We start from the raw sequence: 24,693 nt of genomic DNA, 5'->3' as shown, positions 1-24,693 counted from the left end.
GAATCTCGAATCTCACATATTAAGCATATTGAGGGTAGCCTTAAATCTTGTATCAAATGTTTATAATGTAGCACACAGTATCCCATAGCAACATTCCACAAGTTTCTTTTGTATAAGTTGTAACATATGGTTCTAATATAAGATCCTCTCTACAAATGGTTATATGGGCATATTCTGTTATGTGCTATAACAACATTCTTATTTCCTGTGGGCCCCTTATGCAGATGTAAAGTTAACTACGTTTTTTATATATTTCCTGTGACCTCATGTATGACGTATACATCACTATAAAACCTTTGTGTGTTCTTCAATAAATGGGAATCTTGTGAAAACACTCAGTTGCATGTGTGTGTGATTTCAGTGGTCACCCCAGGGCCCTGAAGAAAACGTGTGCTGCACCCTTATCAGCCAGAGCAGAGCTAAGAAACAAAAGAAGTAACCCTAAAAACTGGTGTCAGAAGTCGGATGAAACAGGGAACTCTCGGAAGGTGAGTTGAACAAAGAGTCCTTTTTATTCTGACCTTTTTTCTCTTACCACGAGACCCCTTAAGTTTCATTTTACATAGGAATAATTGGGAAATATATATGTGAATCTTTGGTAGATTCTAACTATTGTCTTTGGTAAACTAAAAAGAGGAATAGTAGATTTCTTTGGTAGAAATCAGGTTAAATATATATATGAATCTTTGGTAGATTCTAATTAAATCTTTGGTAGATTTTAATTAATAATAATTAAGTCTTTGGTAGACTAAATAAAAAGGGGAATAATAGATTTCTTTGGTAGAAATCAGATTATATAAAGTCTGGCTGAAGGGTTAAACCACACATTTTCTTGCTGCTTGCTTTTGAAATATGCTGTATGGCTAACATTGCTTTAAAGTTATAAGATAAATACTGCATTGTTTATATGAATTCTTATGCTGCTTGCTTTTTAAATATGCTGTATGGCAAAATACTGTTTATTGTATAAAGTGTTAAGGAAGTAAAATACTGCTTATTGTATAAAGTATTAAGAAAGTAAACTGTTGCTAATATGTATTGCTGTTTCTGAATGTTAGTAAAACGCTACATTTTTTCTGGTGAAGGGTGACCTTTGACCTAGAGATAATTAAAGCCAGAAACTAGCATAGTGATATTTTTTTTTTCTTTCTCTTGTTGTAAACTTAAGCATTTAGGCACAATAACTGGTAACGGAGTACAACCATTCTAGTTAATGTGGTTTTTGCAAAAAGATTCAATAATTAATTGCTCTTAAAGGTAAAGGTATTGTATTTTTATATTTGTATTATTTTTTATTTATTTATTTTTTTGTATTGTATTTTATTTTGTTGTAAAAGTTTTAAAGGATAAGTTAGGAGTTGAGAATGGGTAAATCCCAGTCTAAACAATTTCCATCACCTATGCAAGGAAAAACATGTAAAGATTATGTGGGAAGGGTGTCGCCCGATGGGTTTATGTATATTATTCCTTGGGTTCAGAATATGGCAGAATGGACAGAAGCTATGAGAAGCTCTGATCCATTCCCCAGAGAGGGGGATAATGATAAATGTCATATGAATATGGTAAAAGGGTTGTGTCTAGGTGATGAAGAGGCATTTCCATGGTATAAAGGTGATCCAAGATGGAATATGGATTATATGAAAAAGGGTGGGGAAAATTGGCTGACTGTTGCTCCATACTTGCAATATATTGATATAGATGGGAATAAAAAGAAGGGTAAAAGTGAGAAGCAAAGACAGACAGCATATTGACCCCCCTGCCCCATATAATGCCCCTCACCTACCTTTGCCATCATATAACAGACTATATCCTAGCCTCCCATCCCCTAGTGACATAGATCTAGAGACTATTGCTATTGCCTCTGCTCAGGTACCCCAGGAATGGACCTTGCCAGGAACTCCCCGATACCAGGTCACTAAACCCCAATTATGCCCAAACCCCCGATTAAGGTTGAACCAGTAACACCTTCCTACCCCCCTACAATAACCCCACAATATAAAAGAGGGAATGAAGAAGTAGAGGAGGAGGAGGCAGCTGTACCAGAAGCTAGTATGCCATTTCTTACTGTGGGAGACCAATTAATTATTAAACCTTTGTCCCCGGGTGAATTAAGGGAAATTACCAAACCCCCGTCAACATCCATCAGCTTGTATTATGTATTTAAAAAGAATGTTACAAGGACAAAACATGACACAGACAGACATAAGAATTATCATTGATGCACTTCTAGACTATGACCCTGAATCAGGTTGGGAGTGGGGTAATGTAAAGAGTATTAGTAAATTGAGTCGAGATCCAACAATTAACTTTGCCCTAAACACACGTGAGGGACTTGATGAAATGTGGACAGAATTAAGTATAGAAATGCATAGAATATGGAAGGATAAACAAAGTATGTCAATTGCACTAGCGTGCAAACAGAATACAAAGGAAACAGTAGTAGAATTTGTTAAGCGTTTTTATAAATGCTGGAAGGAAGAGGCTGGAATGGAATCAGGAGATGCAATGGGCTCTCTGAAGGTCCAGACTTGCATTAGTAATATGCAACCTCAGCTTTCCTTGTTGGTGAAGCAACTTGTCTCTGATTGGCCGGAGTTGACTCCAGAAGAATTATTTAAAAGAATTCATGAAAAAGAAGGGGCAGGTTGTTTTGACATCAGGAAATTAGAGGAAAAAAACGTTGCTTTTTATCAAAAGCAGAGTTTACAACATTATGATCCATTCCAGGCCAGGGAAAGGGATAATACAGGGAGTAATAGAATGTATGTGAGAGGTAGAGGGAGAGCTAGAGTAAGAGCTAGAGGGAATTATACTTCAAACAGAACACATTGTTTTAACTGTGGGGAACAGGGACATTGGAAAAATGAATGCCCAAAACCCCCTAATAATTCTGCCCCCCCCTTACAATCCCCGACAGTATAACAGACAGCCTTACATAGCCCCTGCACCCATGGAGGCACCCAAACACAACATACAATGGCCATAGGGGTGCCTAGAAGGTAGCACTCCAATTTTTCCAGTGGTGTCAACAAGTTATCATGAGCAACCGTACTTAGTCCTAGAAGTGGAGGGAGAACCCCTACCATTTCTAGTAGACACAGGAGCTACATGCTCCGCCTTATGCTCAGATATGTATGATGGCATTACTGGAAAATCTGAACCTTCTTTAGGGATTAATGGAGTGCTGACTCAGACTCGCATCACACCGCCACTTGAAGTTAGGGTACCCTGTACTGGCCAACAACTTTTGCACCCATTTCGTATTATAACTCGGTGCCCCCTTAACCTTTTGGGTCGTGATCTTATGGGTCCCCTTGGAGTGAAAGTAGCTGTCACTAGACAGGGTGGGTTAGACGTGAGTCTAGGGTCCACTAACCTGTGTTTTTATAATGACATATTGACAGATGTCCCATCCTCTGTATGGGTATCTTCAAAACTTGACGTTGGTTTAGTTCAGTGTACCCCATATAAAGCCAGTTACTAGAAAGGACATGCTCACCTTTCTAGGTATGATTAATTATTGCAGACAATGGATTCCTGAGTGCTCCCATCATGATTCCATTCTAAGGCAAGCCACAAAAGGGGATAGACCTGAACATATACAATGGACCACAGACATGACTAAATCCTACATAGCTCTGAAGACTAGCATTATTAGTGCCCCTGCTTTGGGACTACCTGATTATTGTAAACCATTTCACTTGTATGCGAGGGACAATTGTAAAACCATGGCTGCTGTCTGTGCCCAAGAGCATGGTGGAGGCAATATGGGTCCCGTAGCTTTCTTTTCCAAAGTAGTTCCAATACCGGTACAAGGGATGCCGGCGTGTCTCCGAGCATTGGCGGCTTGCGCCATGGCTGTAGAGATGGTTGAAACAATCACATTAGGCCATCCAATAGTACTACACACTAGTCACCAAGTTTTACATCTTGTAAAAAATGTCACTACCCAACACATGACTTCTCAAAGACTTTCTGGTTATGAATGTATATTATTGAATAATACAAATCTGACTATTAAATATAGTAGTGTCAGTGCCAACTCAAATACTTAGTGCCTTACTTACAGGATCACCAGACTTTCCAACAGACCATGATTGTATAGAGGTAATACACCACATTACCACACCAAGACCTGACTTGATGGATAAACCTTTTGACCATGCTGATAATGTGTTTGTTGATGGTTCTTGTTCCCGACCTAGTGACGGTATTTATAAGACAGGCTATGCCGTTGTGCAACTACCAGACATTGTTCTAGATGCAGGCCCCATTCCTTATCCTTCTGCAAAAGCTGCAGAATTAATAGCACTCACAAAAGCATGTAAATTGTTTGAAAATAAATCTGTTAACATTTACACTGACTCTCGCTATGCTTTTGGGGTTGTGCACGATTTTGGTATGATATGGAAACAACGTGGTTTTGTTTCAGCAGATGGCAAGACCATCTCTCATACAGACCTGATTAATAACCTTTTAGAGGCCATACAACTCCCAAAGGACATAGCGATCATACATTGCCGTGCACATACATACAAGTCTGACCCTATTTCCTTGGGTAATGCGCTTGCAGATAAAATTGCTAAAGAGGCTGCTTATGTTTCTCATACATCCGGATCCACCATCCGTATGTATGCTGTTTTAGCCCCACCTTCATGCCCTACAGACCATATGCTTCTTGAACTCCAGGGACATGCCACTCCTAGTGACATATCTTTCTGGACTACTAATGGGTTAACTTTAGATGAGAATGGTTTGTTTTCTAAAGAGGGGAAGGTGGGCATACCGGAAAGCAGTGCACCACTCTTTATAGCACAAGCCCATGGTGTTGGACACCTAGGTATAAAACCAACAACTAACTTGTTGAAGCAATCTTTCTACATTAGAGGTATAGGTGATCATTGCAAGGCATATATTAATAGATGTGTATATTGCTTACAGACCAATGCAACCATCTCCAATAAAGCCCAGCATGACCACTTACCCCCACCTACAGCCCCATTCACACATCTACAAATTGATTTTACACATATTCCAAAAACTGGCACTAAACAATTATATCTGCTTGTAATAGCTGACCAATTTTCTAAGTGGCCAGAAGCTTTTGTTACCCAGAGGGAAGATGCAAAATCAGTCGCTAAAATTTTAGCCACTGAAATAATTCCCAGATTTGGTTGTCCGCTTCAGATTAATTCTGATAACGGTCCAGCGTTCATTAGTAAAATCACACATGAGTTAGTAGAATGGTTACAGATTAATTGGAACTTTCACATTCCCTACCATCCTCAAAGCTCAGGGGTTGTAGAAAGAATGAATCGCAATATCAAGGAAAAACTTTTAAAGGCAACAGCAGGTACATGGGTTAAATGGCAAAACTATTTACCTGCGATTTTAGCAGAAATCAGAATGACCCCAAATAGGACAACCAGGTTGTCTCCATTTGAGGTCCTAATGGGTAGACCATTCCCGACTCCATAGGTAAAAGGCCCACTTATCATTAAAAATGGTGATTTAGATTGTATTAAGGAACAATATGTAAAACAATTGATTGATAAATTGAATGGCATCTATGGTGATGTGTCTTCCCGTTTACCTCTTCCCTCACAGGAACCAACCCATCCTTTCAAGCCTGGAGATCTGGTCTGCATTCGCCAGCTGAATAAAGCAAAGAAAGGAGGTTTCCCGTTCAGCAAGCCAGTCACTGTGATCGCTGTAACCAGGACTGCCGTACTGACTGACGACAAGGACATCTGGATACACGCTTCACGAGTGAAACTCTGTCCAAAGAAAGGAGAAGTGGGTGACAAGCTATCGGTCACCCCTCACAAAGGAGAAGTGGGTGATAAGGTATCGATCACTCCTCAGGATGACGATCTCAATCATGGATCCAATACATTCCTGCAAGATCTTCCTTTTCCTAATGGGGATATTGATCTTTGTGTATATCCCAATAGTATTAATAACAGCATGTTATTACTCACCTGAAGATGCTGAACACTTTACACCTATATGTTTACTATTATTAACATTGTTTAACTGTTACATGTCTTGTACTTTACGAAAGAAAATATCAGGTATGATACAAGATGCAGAAAAAATTCAACTGCAAAATTTAATTAGAGGTAGACCCAGATAGTTTATATTGTAGGAACATTACAGGTTATGTGATCACGATGTGATCAAAGAGGGGAATGATGGGTATACATATATATATATATATATATATATATATATATATATGTTATATGGGTAATTTGAATCTCACATATTAAGCATATTGAGGGTAGCCTTAAATCTTGTATCAAATGTTTATAATGTTGCACACAGTATCCCATAGCAACATTCCACAAGTTTCTTTTGTATAAGTTGTAACATATGGTTCTAATATAAGATCCTCTCTACAAATGGTTATATGGGCATATTCTGTTATGTGCTATAACAACATTCTTATTTCCTGTGGGCCCCTTATGCAGATGTAAAGTTAACTACGTTTTTTATATATTTCCTGTGACCTCATGTATGACGTATACATCACTATAAAACCTTTGTGTGTTCTTCAATAAATGGGAATCTTGTGAAAACACTCAGTTGCATGTGTGTGTGATTTCAGTGGTCACCCCAGGGCCCTGAAGAAAACGTGTGCTGCACCCTTATCAGCCAGAGCAGAGCTAAGAAACAAAAGAAGTAACCCTACAGTCTCAGCATGAGTCATAGTGGAGGTCATGTTCAATATGGATGTGTTGAACAAATGGATTATATAGATAATTCTCACAAGCATATAAATAACCAGGTTTATATTTAAAGGGATATTAATAACTAGATATGTATCTACTATGATATGCACAGGATATTTACGCCTAGATTTAGAGTTCTGCGGCCAAAGGGGTGCGTTAGCTACGCTGGCTTTTTTTCTGGCCGCACCTTTTAAATACCGCTGGTATTGAGAGTTCACAGAATGGCTGCGTTAGGCTCCAAAAAAGGAGCGTAGAGCATATTTACCGCAACTTCAACTCTCGATACCAGCGGTGCTTACGGACGCGGCCAGCTTCAAAAACGTGCTTGTGCACGATTCCCCCATAGGAAACAATGGGGCTGTTTTAGCTGAAAAAAAACCTAACACCTGCAAAAAAGCAGCGTTCAGCTCCTAACGCAGCCCCATTGTTTGCTATGGGGAAACACTTCCTACGTCTGCACCTAACACCCTAACATGTACCCCGAGTCTAAACACCCCTAACCTTACACTTATTAACCCCTAATCTGCCGCCCCCGCTATCGCTGACCCCTGCATATTATTTTTAACCCCTAATCCGTAAACCGCCGCTACTTACATTATCCCTATGTACCCCTAATCTGCTGCCCCTAACACCGCCGACCCCTATATTATATTTATTAACCCCTAATCTGCCCCCCACAACGTCGTCTCCACCTGCCTACACTTATTAACCCCTAATCTGCCGAGCGGACCGCACCGCTATTATAATAAAGTTATTAACCCCTAATCCGCCTCACTCCCGCCTCAATAACCCTATAATAAATAGTATTAACCCCTAATCTGCCCTCCCTAACATCGCCGACACCTAACTTCAAGTATTAACCCCTAATCTGCCGACTGGAGCTCACCGCTATTCTAATAAATGTATTAACCCCTAAAGATAAGTCTAACCCTAACATTAACACCCCCCTAAATTAAATATAATTTAAATCTAACGAAATAAATTAACTCTTATTAAATAAGTTATTCCTATTTAAAGCTAAATACTTACCTGTAAAATAAATCCTAATATAGCTACAATATAAACTATAATTATATTATAGCTATTTTAGGATTTATATTTATTTTACAGGTAACTTTGTATTTATTTTAACCAGGTACAATAGCTATTAAATAGTTAAGAACTATTTAATAGCTAAAATAGTTAAAATAATTACAAATTTACCTGTAAAATAAATCCTAACCTAAATCCTAAATAAATCCTAAGTTACAATTAAACCTAACACTACACTATCAATAAATTAATTAAATACAATACCTACAATTATCTACAATTAAACCTAACACTACACTATCAATAAATTAATTAAATAAAATAACTACAATTACCTACAATTAAACCTAACACTACACTATCAATAAATTATTTAAATACAATACCTACAAATAAATACAATGAAATAAACTAACTAAAGTACAAAAAATAAAAAAGAACTAAGTTACAAAAAATAAAAAAATATTTACAAACATTAGAAAAATATTACAACAATTTTAAACTAATTACACCTACTCTAAGCCCCCTAATAAAATAACAAAGACCCCCAAAATAAAAAAATGCCCCACCCTATTCTAAATTAAAAAAGTTCAAAGCTCTTTTACCTTACCAGCCCTGAAAAGGGCCATTTGCGGGGCATGCCCCAAAGAATTCAGCTCTTTTGCCTGTAAAAAAAACACATACAATACCCCCCCCCCCAACATTACAACCTACCACCCACATACCCCTAATCTAACCCAAACCCCCCTTAAATAAACCTAACACTAAGCCCCTGAAGATCTCCCTACCTTGTCTTCACCTCACCGGGTTCAGCGATCGGTCCAGAAGAGCCTCCGATGTCTTGATCCAAGCCCAAGCGGAGGGCTGAAGATGTCCATGATCCGGCTGAAGTCTTCATCCAAGCGGGAGCTGAAGAGGTCCATGATCTGGCTGAAGTCTTCTATCAACGGCATCTTCAATCTTCTTTCTTCCGGATCCATGTAGTTCATCCCGCCGATGCGGAACATCCATCTTCACCGACGACTTCCCGACGAATGACGGTTCCTTTAAGGGATGTCATCCAAGAGGGCGTCCCTCGAATTCCGATTGGCTGATAGGATTCTATCACCGAATCGGAATTAAGGTAGGAAAATTCTGATTGGCTGATGGAATCAGCCAATCAGAATCAAGTTCAATCCGGTTGGCTGATTCAATCAGCCAATCAGATTGAGCTCGCATTCTATTGGCTGTTCCAATCAGCCAATAGAATGCAAGCTCAATCTGATTGGCTGATCGGATCAGCCAATCGGATTGAACTTGATTCTGATTGGCTGATTCCATCAGCCAATCAGAATTTTTCTACCTTAATTCCGATTGGCTGATAGAATCCTATTAGCCAATCGGAATTCGAGGGACGCCATCTTGGATGACGTCCCTTAAAGGAACCGTCATTCGTCGGGAAGTCGTCGGTGAAGATGGATGTTCCGCGTCGGCGGGATGAACATGGATCCGGAAGAAAGAAGATTGAAGATGCCGTTGATAGAAGACTTCAGCCGGATCATGGACCTCTTTAGCTCCCGCTTGGATGAAGACTTCAGCCGGATCATGGACCTCTTCAGCTCCCGCTTGGATGAAGACTTCAGCCGGATCATGGACATCTTCAGCCCCCCGCTTGGGCTTGGATCAAGACATCGGAGGAGCTCTTCTGGATCGATCGGTGAACCTGGTATGGTGAAGATAAGGTAGGAAGATTTTCAGGGGCTTAGTGTTAGGTTTATTTAAGGGGGGTTTGGGTTAGATTAGGGGTATGTGGGTGGTGGGTTGTAATGTTGGGGGGGGTATTGTATGTGTTTTTTTTACAGGCAAAAGAGCTGAATTCTTTGGGGCATGCCCCGCAAAGGGCCCTGTTCAGGGCTGGTAAGGTAAAAGAGCTTTGAACTGTTGTAATTTAGAATAGGGTAGGGCATTTTTTTATTTTGGGGGTCTTTGTTATTTTATTAGGGGGCTTAGAGTAGGTGTAATTAGTTTAAAATTGTTGTAATATTTTTCTGATGTTTGTAAATATTTATTTTTTATTTTTTGTAACAGTTCTTTTTTATTTTTTGTACTTTAGTTAGTTTATTTCATTGTATTTATTTGTAGATATTGTATTTAATTAATTTATTGATCGTGTAGTGTTAGGTTTAATTGTAACTTAATTTAGGATTTATTTTACAGGTAATTTTGTAATTATTTTAACTATTTTAGCTATTAAATAGTTCTTAACTATTTAATAGCTATTGTACCTGGTTAAAATAAATACAAAGTTACCTGTAAAATAAATATAAATCCTAAAATAGCTATAATATAATTATAATTTATATTGTAGCTATATTAGGGTTTATTTTACAGGTAAGTATTTAGCTTTAAATATGAATAATTTATTTAATAAGAGTTAATTTATTTCGTTAGATTTAAATTATATTTAACTTAGGGGGTGTTAGGGTTAGGGTTAGACTTAGCTTTAGGGGTTAATCCATTTATTACAGTAGCGGCGAGATTCGGTCGGCAGATTAGGGATTAATAATTGAAGTTAGGTGTCGGCGTTGTTAGGGAGGGCAGATTAGGGGTTAATACTATTTATTATAGGGTTATTGAGGCGGGAGTGAGGCGGATTAGGGGTTAATAACTTTATTATAGTAGCGGTGAGATCCGCTCGGCAGATTAGGGGTTAATAAGTGTAGGCAGGTGGAGGCAACGTTGAGGGGGGCAGATTAGGGGATAATAAATATAATATAGGGGTCGGCGGTGTTAGGGGCAGCAGATTAGGGGTACATAAGGATAACGTAAGTAGCGGCGCTTTGCGGTCGGCAGATTAGGGGTTAATTATTGTAGGTAGCTGGCGGCGACGTTGTGGGGGGCAGGTTAGGGGTTAATAAATATAATATAGGGGTCGGCGCTGTTAGGGGCAGCAGATTAGGGGTACATAAGTATAACGTAGGTGGCAGTCGGCAGATTAGGGGTTAAAAAAATTTAATCGAGTGGCGGCGATGTGGGGGAACCTCTGTTTAGGGGTACATAGGTAATTTATGGGTGTTAGTGTACTTTAGAGCACAGTAGTTTTATAAACCGGCGTTAGCCAAGAAAGCTCTTAACTACTGACTTTTTTCTGCGGCTGGAGTTTTGTCGTTAGATTTCTAACGCTCACTTCAGCCAAGACTCTAAATACCGGAGTTAGAAAGATCCCATTGAAAAGATAGGATACGCAATTGACGTAAGGGGATCTGCGGTATGGAAAAGTCACGGCTGAAAAGTGAGCGTTAGACCCTTTAATGACTGACTCCAAATACCAGAGGGCGGTAAAAACCAGCGTTAGGAGCCTCTAAGGCTGGTTTTGACGGCTACCGCCCAACTCTAAATCTAGGCCATAGAGTGTTAAAGGATCACATCTTCTGTATTTAAAGAAGCACTAAGTTTGACTGTAGCAGTTTTATTAGTGTTCATTCAAAAACTCACATTTCAAAATATGACCACATGTATGTTCATACTAGTCCTCATATTTAACTAGTGCGAAAGGTTTAGAGTGGCCTGCTGCGATCACTTAGAATGCTTTAACACTCTTTATATCCAGTGCATATCATAGTAGATACATCATAGTAGACACAACGAACGACTGGTAATCAGCTTACAGAGTGGTTTGCACATTAAGGGCACTAATAAACAGTATATGTAGCATTACATCATTTCTGAGTCTGGCTAAGGACAGCAACATTAGGCACTGATAGCAAGTTTCATTGAAACATAAGTAATATACGGAACTAATATAATCAGTTGCCACTTCCGACTCTGCATACACACCCATAATACACCAGCATCTGACAGGAAGTGGGCGGTTTGTAACCCCCGATTTGGCGCTCAAACATTCACAGTAGACCATCCCACTCTCTTTATAAAAGCTACCAGTCTAATACAGTTTTATAATCTTGATAAAGGCCTGTTAACAGGCCGAAACGCGTTGGCATTTAACTGGTAAGCTGCTTTTTAATACCCTAACATACGGCTAGATTACGAGTTTTGCGTTAGGCTGAAAAAGCAGCGTTAACAGGTCCTAACGCTGCTTTTTCACTACCACTGGTATTACAAGTCTTGCAGGTTTAGGGGCACCGCACACTTTTTTGGCCTTACCGCAAAACGACTTACGTAAACTTTGTAAAGTCTTTTTTCTATGGGACTTCCATAGCGCCGGTATTACAAGTCTGTCCAGGAAGGCCAAAAAGTGAGCGGCCAATAGAATGCGAGCTCAATCCTATTGGCTGATTGCATCAGCCAATAGGATTTTTTCTACCTTAATTCCGATTGGCTGATAGAATTATATCAGCCAATCGTAATCTAAGGGACGCCATCTTGGATGACGTCACTTAAAGGAACCGTCATTCAGTAAGAAGACTCCGGATGAAGAGTATTCTCCATGGTGGATGTCTTGAAGATAGAAGATGCCGTCTGGATGAAGACTTCTGCCCGTCTGGAGGACCACTTCGCCCGGCTTGGATAAAGACTTCTCCCGGCTTGTTGAGGACTTTGGCCCGGTTGGATGAAGACTTCTGCCGCTTCCTTGAGGATGGATGTCCGGTCTTCAGAACAGTCGATCTTCAGGGAGTTAGAGTTAGGTTTTTTTAAGGGTGTATTGGGTGGGTTTAATTTTTAGGTTAGGGTTGTGGCCTGCAATAGAGCTAACTGCCCTTTTAAGGGCAATGCCCATCCAAATGCCCTTTTCAGGGCAATGGGGAGCTTAGTTTTTTTTAGACAGTATTTTATTTGGGGGGTTGGTTGTGTGGGTGGTGGGTTTTACTGTTGGGGGGGTTGTTTGTATTTTTTTTTACAGGTAAAAGAGCTGATTACTTTGGGGCAATGCCCACTTGATGATACGTTTGGACGTACTCTGATAGCGTCTGGAGTGCACTGGAGCCGGCTTTTTACAGAGCAGCGTCTATCAGATCGGAGCAGAGAGGGTCCTAAGGATTTATGCAAAGACTTATCCGCTGGCTATTGAAAATAACAGAAGGGAGAGAGGAGACCAGTGGAGAGATGCTCCCACGTAACAACATATATATGCATACACATACCTCATGTTTGAGGACATCGATGTGAGTGTTCAGTCTGATGTTTGGATGTTTGTACTTTTATGTTAACCAATTAATAGTTTTTAATCTACACTTAGATCATCCGTGTACTGTTTGGTGCACGGAGTTGCGCTCCTGTTCTCATATTTTGTACAGGGACTTGCTTTAGACTTTTTCTCAGCCGGCTCTCCCCGTTGATCCCTATGGGGAAATCGTGCACGAGCACGTACGGCCAGCTCACCGCTGACTTAAGAAGCTGGTATTGGAGTGTGGTAAGGAGCAAATTTTTTCTCTACGCTCACTTTTTGCCTTTTAACGCCGGGTTTGTAAAAACCTGTAATACCAGCACTGTAGGTAAGTGAGCGGTGAGAGAAAACTGCTCGTTAGCACCGCCTAGCCTCTAACGCAAAACTCGTAATCTAGCCGTAGGTGTTTAAACTGTTTTGCACTATTGTTTCTTGTGTTTCCCACAGGAATATTCAGGATCTTTCTCACATTATTCAGGATATTTCCACACATTTACTCAGAAACTCTTTTACCTAAGGGCACGTTGGACATATCACTTGGGACACACATTTGTTCAACATTATTTTCAAGTGAGACTTCATATTATATGCACCTTAGATGGTAATACCAATAAGGGCTGTCCCCCAGGAGAATTAACCAATACCACTATTTTCATTTTTTTTAATGCAAATCTAACATATGTTGTTTACACTAATGTGCTTAATATTTTTGTCTGTTTGTTAACTCATGGATCCATGATTTTATTATCTAAACTGTAATAATTTTAAGTGTATCTTTTTATCTGGAGTTAATGTTAACTGAATACACATCATTAATATCTGTATATCACTACTTCACCTCAGCATTTTATTTAGGCGCTTACTTCACCAACCTTTTAGAGTGGTATCTCTCAATATAATGCTATCCAGATATCCTCCTATATCATCAGTCTGACCAGAGCTAATTACAGGCATGAACCCAGAGGCAGAGATAAGCCATATAGACTCTAAGGATAGCAGCTGGGACAGAAATCAGCAACAGTAGTGTGAATAAGGGTTTCAGTCGCAGGAGTTTGGAAGCAGTTAACTCTTCAGTAGACAGGATAAACTGCAGACAACTGTTAGGTAGAGTCAAGACTAAGAACACGGTTGGTAGCAGTAGGTCAAACAATCACCATAACGCAAAAGGTAACAGGAGGTTTGCAGAAGCTCAATCACAGAATTTGCACAAAGTTGCAAGGAAATTTCAGACTTGGCATGAACAAAATATGTATGAAGAAAATCCAGGAAAAAAACTATAAAAATACAAACTATACATGAAAAGTGGAGGTATGATATGTAAGGCCTTTTTTCAGGGGCAGAACTATCATTGGTGCACCAGGCCCCAAGTCTAAACATAGGCGTATGCCTATGAGCTTATTTGCTGTGTATAGATACTCATTATTATTATACTGTGCAGCATACTCATCAGTGTATAGATACTTACATTGTTATACAGTGCAGCGTGTTCGCTATTTGTGTAGATATTCCATCATTAAACAGCATATTTATCAGAGTATACACACTCATCATTTTTATACAAAGCAATTTACTCATCAGGGTACAGTGTATAGAAAAAAAACAAATCATTATACATTTATTTCCTAAAATCTATTTACCCACAGATCCTTGGTATATTCTACAACCACATCAACCTTAAGAAAAAATTATCCTCCAGCACTACTAATCAACTACTGTCACTTACAAATAGAAGCAGTGATTTTTTCTTTTACACTATTTTCTCTGTATTAAAGGGACAGTCAACACCAGAATTTTTGTTGTTTAAAAAGATAGATACTCCCTTTATTACACATTCCCCAGTTTTGCATAACCAACACAGTTATAGTAATATACTTTTTACCTCTGTGATTGCCTTGTATCTATGCCTCTGCAAACTGCCCCCTTATTTCAGTTATTTTGACAGACTTGCATTTTATCCAATCAGTGCTGACTCCTAGGTAACTTCACGTGCAGGAGCTCAATGTTATCTATATGACACACGTAATGCTCTCTAGTGGGGAAAAACTGTCAAAATGCATTCACATAAGAGGCGGCCTTTAACGTCTAAGAAATTAGCATATTAGCCAAACTAGGTTTAGCTTTCAACTAAGAATAGCAAAAGAACAAAGTAAAATTAGTGATAAAAGTAAATTGAAAAGTTGTTTAAAATTGCATGCCCTATTCAAATCATGAAAGTGTATTTTGGACTTGACTGTCCCTTTAATGTACAAACCAGTTCCTTGTTAACTATGGAATAATGGTTTACTAATTCTTGTAATGTCTATTTAAACAGGCAATAAAAAAAATTAATTAAACAGCACAGTGTGCTCACTACCAGAGTTTAAATACTCATTATATCAACTATTGAACTGATGACAAGGTGTTTAAGGTTCATATTATACAATGAGAGATGAAATCAGAGATATAGACATCTACACTGAAAGCAGCCACAGAGAACAGACAAAGTAAAAATTATAAATAGTGGACAAGAGAGCAATGAAAATGTGAGTCACTGCATTGGGTATAAAGCATTGCTCTCTTAAACCTGCAACCCATAGCAACAGTGTGAACTTTCATTGGCAATTATTTGCCATGGTCATCTCCAAACATAATAATAATCTACCGGCTAGATTTAGAGTTTTGCGGCCAAAGGGGTGCGTTAGCTACGCATTGTTTTTTCCCCCCGCACCTTTTAAACAACGCTGGTATTTAGAGTTCTCAGAAGGGCTGCGTTAGGCTCCAAAAAGGGAGCGTACAGGCATATTTACCGCCACTGCAACTCTAAATACCAGCGTTGCTTACGGACGCGGCCAGCTTCAAAAACGTGCTCGTGCACGATTCCCCCATAGGAAACAATGGGGCATTTTGAGCTGAAAAAAAACCTAACACCTGCAAAAAAGCAGCGTTCAGCTCCTAACGCAGCCCCATTGTTTCCTATGGGGAAACACTTCCGAAGTCTGCACCTAACACCCTAACATGTACCCCGAGTCTAAACACCCCTAACCTTACACTTATTAACCCCTAATCTTCCGCCCCCGCTATCGCTGACCCCTGCATTACACTTTTAACCCCTAATCTGAAGCTCCGGACACCGCCGCAAACTACATTATCCCTATGTACCCCTAATCTGCTGCCCCTAACACCGCCAACCCCTATATTATATTTATTAACCCCTAATCTGCCCCCCCAACGTCGCCGCTACCTACATACAATTATTAACCCCTAATTTGCCGCTACTATAATAAATGTATTAACCCCTAATCCGCCTCACTCCCGCCCCAAAAACCCTATAATAAATAGTATTAACCCCTAATCTGCCCTCCCTAACATCGCCGACACCTAACTTCAAGTATTTACCCCTAATCTGCCGACCAGACCTCGCCGCTACTCTAATAAATGTATTAACCCCTAAAGCTAAGTCTAACCCTAACCCTAACACCCCCCCTAAGTTAAATATAATTTAAATCTAAGGAAATAAAATAAATCTTATTAAATAAATTATTCCTATTTAAAGCTAAATACTTACCTGTAAAATAAATCCTAATATAGCTACAATATAAATAATAATTACATTGTAGCTATTTTAGGATTAATATTTATTTTACAGGCAACTTTGTATTTATTTTAACCAGGTACAATAGCTATTAAATAGTTAATAACTATTTAATAGTTACCTAGTTAAAATAATTACAAAATTACCTGTAAAATAAATCCTAACCTAAGTTACAATTAAACCTAACACTACACTATCAATAAATTAATTAAATAAACTATCTACAATTATCTACAATTAAATCAACTAAACTAAATTACAAAAAAACAAACACTAAATTACAAAAAATAAAAAAAATTACAAGAATTTTAAACTAATTACACCTAGCCCCCTAAAAAAATAACAAAGCCCCCAAAATAAAAAAATGCCCTACCCTATTCTAAAATAAATATTTTACAACTTTTTTACCTTACCAGCCCTTAAAAGGGCCTTTTGCGGGGCATGCCCCAAAGAAAACAGCTCTTTTACCTGTAAAAAAACATACAATACCCCCCCAACATTACAACCCACCACCCACATACCCCTAATCTAACCCAAACCCCCCTTAAAAAACCTAACACTAAGCCCCTGAAGATCTTCCTACCTTGTCTTCACCACACCGGGTATCACCGAGCCGTCCAGAAGAGGCTCCGAAGTCTTCATCCTATCCGGGCAGAAGAGCTCCTCCGGAGGGTCCAAAATCTTCATCCTATCCGGCAAGAAGAGGGCATCCGGACCGGTAGACATCTTCATCCAGGCGGCATCTTCTATCTTCTTCCATCCGGCACGGAGCAGGACCATCTTGAAGCAGCCGACGCGGATCCATCCTCTTCTAATGACGTCCTAAGTCCGAATGAAGGTTCCTTTAAATGATGTCATCCAAGATGGCGTCCCTCGAATTCCGATTGGCTGACAGGATTCTATCAGCCAATCGGAATTAAGGTAGGAAAAATCTTATTGGCTGATTGAATCAGTCAATCAGATTCAAATTCAATCCGATTGGCTGATCCAATCAGCCAATCAGATTGAGCTTGCATTCTATTGGCTGTTCCGATCAGTCTGGATGCCCTCTTCTTGCTGTATAGGATGAAGACTTCGGACCCTCTGGAGGAGCTCTTCTGCCCGGATAGGATGAAGACTTCGGAGCCTCTTCTGGACTGATCGGTGATACCTGGCGTGGTGAAGACAAGGTAGGAAGATCTTCAGGGGCTTAGTGTTAGGTTTTTTAAGGGGGGGTTGGGTTAGATTAGGGGTATGTGGGTGGTGGGTTGTAATGTTGGGGGGGTATTGTATGTTTTTTACAGGCAAAAGAGTTGTTTTCTTTGGGGCATGCCCCGCAAAAGGCCCTTTTAAGGGCTGGTAAGGTAAAAGAGCTGTAAAATATTTATTTTAGAATAGGGTAGGGCATTTTTTTATTTTGGGGGGCTTTGTTATTTTTTTAGGGGTCTTAGAGTAGGTGTAATTAGTTTAAAATTCTTGTAATCTTTTTTATTTTTTGTAATTTAGTGTTTGTTTGTTTTTGTAATTTAGTGCTGGGTTTTTTTGTAATTTAGTTTAGTTGATTTAATTGTAGATAATTGTAGATAGTTTATTTAATTAATTTATTGATAGTGTAGTGTTAGGTTTAATTGTAACTTAGGTTAGGATTTATTTTACAGGTCATTTTGTAATTATTTTAACTAGGTAACTATTAAATAGTTATTAACTATTTAATAGCTATTGTACCTGGTTAAAATAAATGCAAAGTTGCCTGTAAAATAAATATTAATCCTAAAATAGCTACAATGTAATTATTATTTATATTGTAGCTATATTAGGGTTTATTTTACAGGTAAGTATTTAGCTTTAAATAGGAATAATTTATTTAATAAGATTTATTTTATTTCGTTAGATTTAAATTATATTTAATTTAGGGGGGTGTTAGGGTTAGGGTTAGACTTAGCTTTAGGGGTTAATACATTTATTAGAGTAGCGGCGAGGTCCGGTCAGCAGATTAGGGGTTAATACTTGAAGTTAGGTGTCGGCGATGTTAGGGAGGGCAGATTAGGGGTTAATACTATTTATTATAGGGTTTTTGAGGCGGGAGTGAGGCGGATTAGGGATTAATACATTTATTATAGTAGCGGTGAGGTCCGGTCGGCAGATTAGGGGTCAATAATTGTAGGTAGGTAGCGGCGACGTTGGGGGGGCAGATTAGGGGTTAATAAATATTATGTAGGGGTCGGCAATGTTAGGGGCAGCAGATTAGGGGTACATAGGGATAATGTAGGTGATGGCGGTGTGCGTTCGGCAGATTAGGGGTTAAAAAATGTATTATAGTGGCGGCGATGTGGGGGGACCTCGGTTTAGGGGTACATAGGTAGTTTATGGGTGTTAGTGTACTTTAGAGCACAGTAGTTAAGAACTTTATGAACCGGCGTTAGCCCAGAAAGCTCTTAACTCCTGGCTTTTTTCAGCGGCTGGAGTCTTGTCGTTAGATTTCTAGCGCTCACTTCAGCCAAGACTCTAAATACCGGCGTTAGAAAGATCCCATTGAAAAGATAGGATATGCAATTGACGTAAGGGGATCTGCGGTATGGAAAAGTCGCGGCTGGAAAGTGAGCATTAGACCCTTTCCTGACTGACTCTAAATACCAGCGGGCGGCCAAAACCAGCCTTAGGACCCCTAACGCTGGTTTTGACGGCTAACGCAGAACTCTAAATCTAGGCGTACATTTCTATCACTATGGTCTGAGAGCTTTTATGTCTTTCCCAGAATACTACATAGTTTTTCAGCTCTTTCTCAGTCATTTGATGATATTTAAAATGTTCCTGCTAATTATAGTTACAGAAGCACTTACTTGGAATCCATGACATAGAAAAATTGATTTCTGTTTTGGTGTCAATAACACAAGGATGCATGTAGAAATTTGGATGGTTATTTTCATCTAAAAAATAAATAAATTAAAAGTTTTGATAGCACAAAACTGGAGATAAAAAAAATAAAAATAAATTAATACATAGAAGATATGTCTCATTTAGTTCTTACTTTGTATGTCATATATATATATATATATATATATATAGTAAATCAAGAAATATCACCTGCGCTAAAACCTTACAATATAGTGATATGTTGTTTCAGTATATTTTATGTGTTTAATTTTGCAATATCTTATTTTAACTGTGGTAATAATGGATAATCCTATTTTTACTGTGTAGAATAGGTTGAATTAGTTATAGCACAGGGTTTGCATTACAACTGTCTTTTTAACGGACACACGTTTGGAGTTCAATATTACTGTGTTCTAGGCTTTTATCTTACCTCATTATGGATTGAGGTTAACAAATGTAAGCACAACATCTTTTGTATATAATACATTTCTACAGGATTTTATACAGTATTACGCTATGTATGTTCCTCTCTTTCTTACATGAACCTGGGGAACGGTGGCAACCACTCTCTTTTGCTCCTGAGAGGGTTAAAGATTCTCACCATTTCATGAAAGATTTACAGAGAGTCCAGGGATACCATTGATGACTAGGATCTCCCCTTTTACACATAAGCAAGACGTAGATAAAGCATTCAGAAAACAGTACTCTGAAAGACAAGGAGATAATCACCTTTACCCATACAGAGCACAGAACTTACCTCATACAGATTGAGGTTTGATTTGGTAAGCAGGAATTCTTACTTTTGCACCAGTATTGAAAAGGACATCTATAACAAGAAACCTACATAAACCGTGTCTATTTATCTGTTCTCTGTCTAATAGGACACACTGTACTATATAGACTAATAGAATATATTATAGAAGAGCGCCTATATATACCATTGATTGCTCTTTCTTTAACATATATATATATATATACTTAACAAATACCAGTTTAGCCCACCATTCGTCAGCAGCCTGGGTGCAGGGATATAATAGCATAAAGTAACCAGGTACCCGCTGTCATGGACACCAATATCATTACAAATTCTTTAGTGGAATAAACCTCACACACTATAGTGACTGTGTTCGCATCAGAGGTGAATCTCATGCAATATATATAGATATGTGAGACCACTTTAAAATATAAAATGAAATAAAACAATTACATTCATGGATTGTTATTCATAATAATGAAATAACAAAAGATTAAAAACATAATTGGGCTACAACATAGTACTATTAAGGACAATCCAATTGTTTCTAAGATGTTCTAATAAACATAACTGCAGTTAATAGAAATCCAAAATTAAAGCCAACCAATCTGGTAATGTGGATAAACAATAGGGGGAATGGTCATTATATATGATATTGACAGGGATGAGTGTCCCTTGTTGGCACAGTGTCGCGCCACTGGCTGCTCCGAATCACCATCTTTAAGGGCAATCCTTATGGTGTGTCGATGGTTGGCCATCCGTTCACGTAATGTGCCAGAGGTCTTGCCTACATAAAACATGGAGCAAGGACAAAATAAAAGGTACACTACGTGCGTAGTGGTGCACGTTATCGAGTGTCTAATTGTGAAAGTCCAGTTCGTATGTGGGTGATGGAACACCTTCGTGCCAATTAGGCTGTTGCAAGTAGTGCAACCTAAGCACCGGTAAGAACCCTTGATGTTCCTTCTGATGCCAGTGTTATAACGCGCTTTAGGGTCTGTTCTCATCAGCAAATCTTTAAGGTTGGTACCCCTCTTGAAATCCACCATGGGTTTTAAATTCTTGGTAAATGTCAACTTTGGGTCAGAGCACATGATGGGCCAATGCTGGCGGAGAATTTGACCAGTGTTCTTGGTTGCCGGAGTGAAAGTGGTGGACATGATTAGTTTATCTGTAATGTCCCGTTTAGGCTTTGGTTGAATTAATTCAGATTGTGTTAATGTGGATACAGATTCCATCATTTCTTGAATCACAGATCCTGTGACCCTGACCTAGTGTGCATACCTGGGGTAATTTTAGGGGGGCATGGTGGCTCTGTGTTAGTGCTATGCCGCACCCCTCCCTTCATCGGGTGAGGTTTGCATAGTTCTCACAGCACTGTGAATTGGGATCTTTTAAGTTTCCATATCCTACAGTGGAAGCCTGGCCAACCTTTATGAGTTACTCTATTTTTTGCACTGAATATCATAACTAATCTAGGCTATGGGGGTCAGACCATCTATTATATCATGGGACTCTTTGTAATATATATATATATATATATCTGTATACCCAGTGGTGTATACCTTTACATTGTGTCTTTTCATTTACCATACTATGATTTAAGTCCTAGAGATGTACACACACTTTGCTTAGTTATGCAATGTAGGTCTGTTATGCAATAACTGATAGTTGAAACGATAGGTCATATTCTATGACCATCCCTGTCAATATCATATATAATGACCATTCCCCCTATTGTTTATCCACATTACCAGATTGGTTGGCTTTAATTTTGGATTTCTATTAACTGCAGCTATGTTTATTAGAACATCTTAGAAACAATTGGATTGTCCTTAATAGTACTATGTTGTAGCCCAATTATGTTTTTAATCTTTTGTTATTTCATTATTATGAATAACAAAACATGAATGTAATTGTTTTATTTCATTTTATATTTTAAAGTGGTCTCACATATCTATATATATTGCATGAGATTCACCTCTGATGCGAACACAGTCACTATAGTGTGTGAGGTTTATTCCACTAAAGAACTTGTAATGATATTGGTGTCCATGACAGCGGTTGCCATGGTAACATAATCACATTTAAATAATAATTTTTGTCAGAATATAAGTGTCAATTATACACACTTGTGTGGTCACTGTATATTTTTGGTTATAGTGATGTTTGATAATCATTTTTCACTGTTGATGTTTATATATTAATTTCGACGAAAACCGGAAGTGATGTCACTGAACTTCCTGTTTCGGCACTGACTGTGGAACACACTTTGCGTTCCACTGACGAATCTTTTGGCGCAATTTTTGGAGAAGAGAGGTTTGTGTTTGTTCACCTGTATGTATACACTATAAAAAGGTTGTTTTTTTTGCACAGTTGTATGCTGGTGAAGGGGTGTTAAACCCCGAAAACATTCCACATTAAAATTATTGTTGAAAAGACCTGTGAGTGCAGAAATGCAAAAGAAAGAAAGTAGTGTGGGAATGCGCAATCTGATATAGAGATAAAATCTGATAATTAATTAGTAATGTTAGTATATTAGTATATTCACAAAAGTCTCCTTATCCGTATATAACAAAATAACTAGTCTCTATCAAAACATAATATATAGTATAAAATATAATATAATGACACCTGGCTCCAAAAAGATAAGCACAAACACAAATGGAATATTGAAACACAAAATGTAACTGTAATAGATAATGTAGTTAAGATTACATTTCCAAAGAATTCATCATATATGTAGCAATATCAAGAGACGAAACTGGACCCTGTTGGGTGACTACTTACACTCCAGAACCTCAATCAGTATGAGGTAAGGGCCAGTGCAAGAAGAGTCTGTCTTAGAGAACAGGGGAATACACTCGTATTGCTTGTAGTGACTTAGGCTTGTATTCCGGATCTCGGACGTAATGCATGTAAAGAGATCATCGAAAGCTAGTGCAATACTGTATCTTTATTTAAAACACACACTTATTAGCAGAATTCAATGCTCACATTTATCAACCTCAATAACATATAAGGTAATTTGGTACACATATATAAACAACACAAAACCCTAGTGTATAGATCTAGAATAAAACAAAGTCCTGAAATATCGGTGTTCACAAGTAATCCTGATGCGATTCGAAGGCACTCACTATCTCAACCTTCTTCATCGGAGGATATTACTGATTACACGCGGTAATCCTCACTTTAAACCGGGACGGCGGCACGCCCCTTTACATAACAACCAGCGCCTATTGGTTGCGTGGTGCCCATGTGATATTAACTTCACAGTTCTTGATCCTTAATGGTCCATACACATCACGTGTTTGTTCATTTATCCCATTGGCTAGCAAGTCTTACTATAGTAATGACACCAGGTTTGTGATCGTTTAGTCTCTGTGGTATCCCTAGTGGTCCGTGCACGTCACACGTTAGTTCATTCATCCCATTGGCTAGCAAGTCTTACTATAATAATACCAGTTTTGTAATCGTTCAGTGTCAAAGGTATCCGGGAATATTATGTGATTTGAATGAAACCGTGAATATCAATCACATTATTCTAATAGCAAATTAATCCGAATTTAATCCGAATTTAATCCGAATCCATTACCAACCCGTAATATAAGAATTTTAATTCTTGCACTTATTAGTTATGAAACTTATACGGGTCAGCCAATAGGATTTCAGTAGCTCTCATCCTATTGGCTGATTTGAATTTGAAGAATCAAATGAGCCAATAGGAATACAAGGGACATTTTTAAATGCGTACCTTGAATTCACTATTCAGTGTACAGCTGAGATCGTACGTAGAGGATCCTCCACGCTCAATGGCTCAGAGGTCACCGGTCCTGCTCATCTCTGCTCCGCGTCGGCTTGGTCCTGGATGAAGAAGGAATAGGTCCCCGCTTAAAAGAAGTTGTCGACCGCTTTTAAGGGCTATTGGTAATTTAGCATTAGATTAGGGGGGGTTTTTATTTTGGGGGGGCTTTTTTATTTTCATAGGTATTAGGTTTAAATTTTTTTATTTTTGATAATTTTGTTTATTATTTTCTGTAATATTCGATTTTTTTATTTTTATGCTAATTGTTTGTAACTTAGTATTTTTTTAATTTAGGTAATTGGGGCTAATTTAGGGGGTGTTAGGTTAGGGGGTTTAGTAATTTAATTAGTTATTTGCGTTGTGTGGGTTTGGCGGTTTAGGGGATAATAGTTTTAATAGGATTATTGCATTGTGTGGGTTTGGCGGATTAGGGGTTAATAGATTTATAAGGTTTCTTGCAATGTGGGTTAGTGGCAGATAAGGGGTTAATAGTTTTAATAGGGACTGTTCGATGTGGGTTAATGCGGATTAGGGGTTAATACTTTTATTAGGTAGATTGTGATGTGGGTGAATGGCAGATTAGGGGTTAATACATTTATTAGGTAGATTGTGATGTGGGTGAATTGTGTATTAGGGGTTAATAGTTTAATGAGGCTTATTGCATTGTGGGGGGTTGTCGGTTTAGGAGTTAATACTTTTATTATTAGTTGTGATGTGGGTTTGATGGCGAATATAGGGGTTTTACGTGTCGGGTTTATTTTTGGGAGCGGGTTAGACTTTTATGGGAGATTTGACTTTTTTTTTCTCTTAGACGCCGGCAGTTTTTTAAACTTACGT

The 24,693-nt window shown here is 38.5% G+C and overlaps 1 protein-coding gene across 1 annotated transcript in view; it reads right to left on the bottom strand.

Moving 5' to 3' along the window:
• The window catches only part of LY96 (lymphocyte antigen 96), a 141,600-nt gene that overhangs the window by 53,697 nt on the left and 63,210 nt on the right, over positions 1-24,693 (bottom strand). The window contains exon 2 of the mRNA XM_053715135.1: positions 19,261-19,347. Coding sequence (XP_053571110.1) covers positions 19,261-19,347 — 87 coding nt within the window. The remainder of the gene's footprint in view (positions 1-19,260; positions 19,348-24,693) is intronic.

This window comes from Bombina bombina, chromosome 5 (genome assembly GCF_027579735.1).
Source record: "Bombina bombina isolate aBomBom1 chromosome 5, aBomBom1.pri, whole genome shotgun sequence".
NCBI classification, from domain to species: Eukaryota; Metazoa; Chordata; class Amphibia; order Anura; family Bombinatoridae; genus Bombina; species Bombina bombina.
This window is presented reverse-complemented; position numbering and strand designations above follow the sequence as displayed.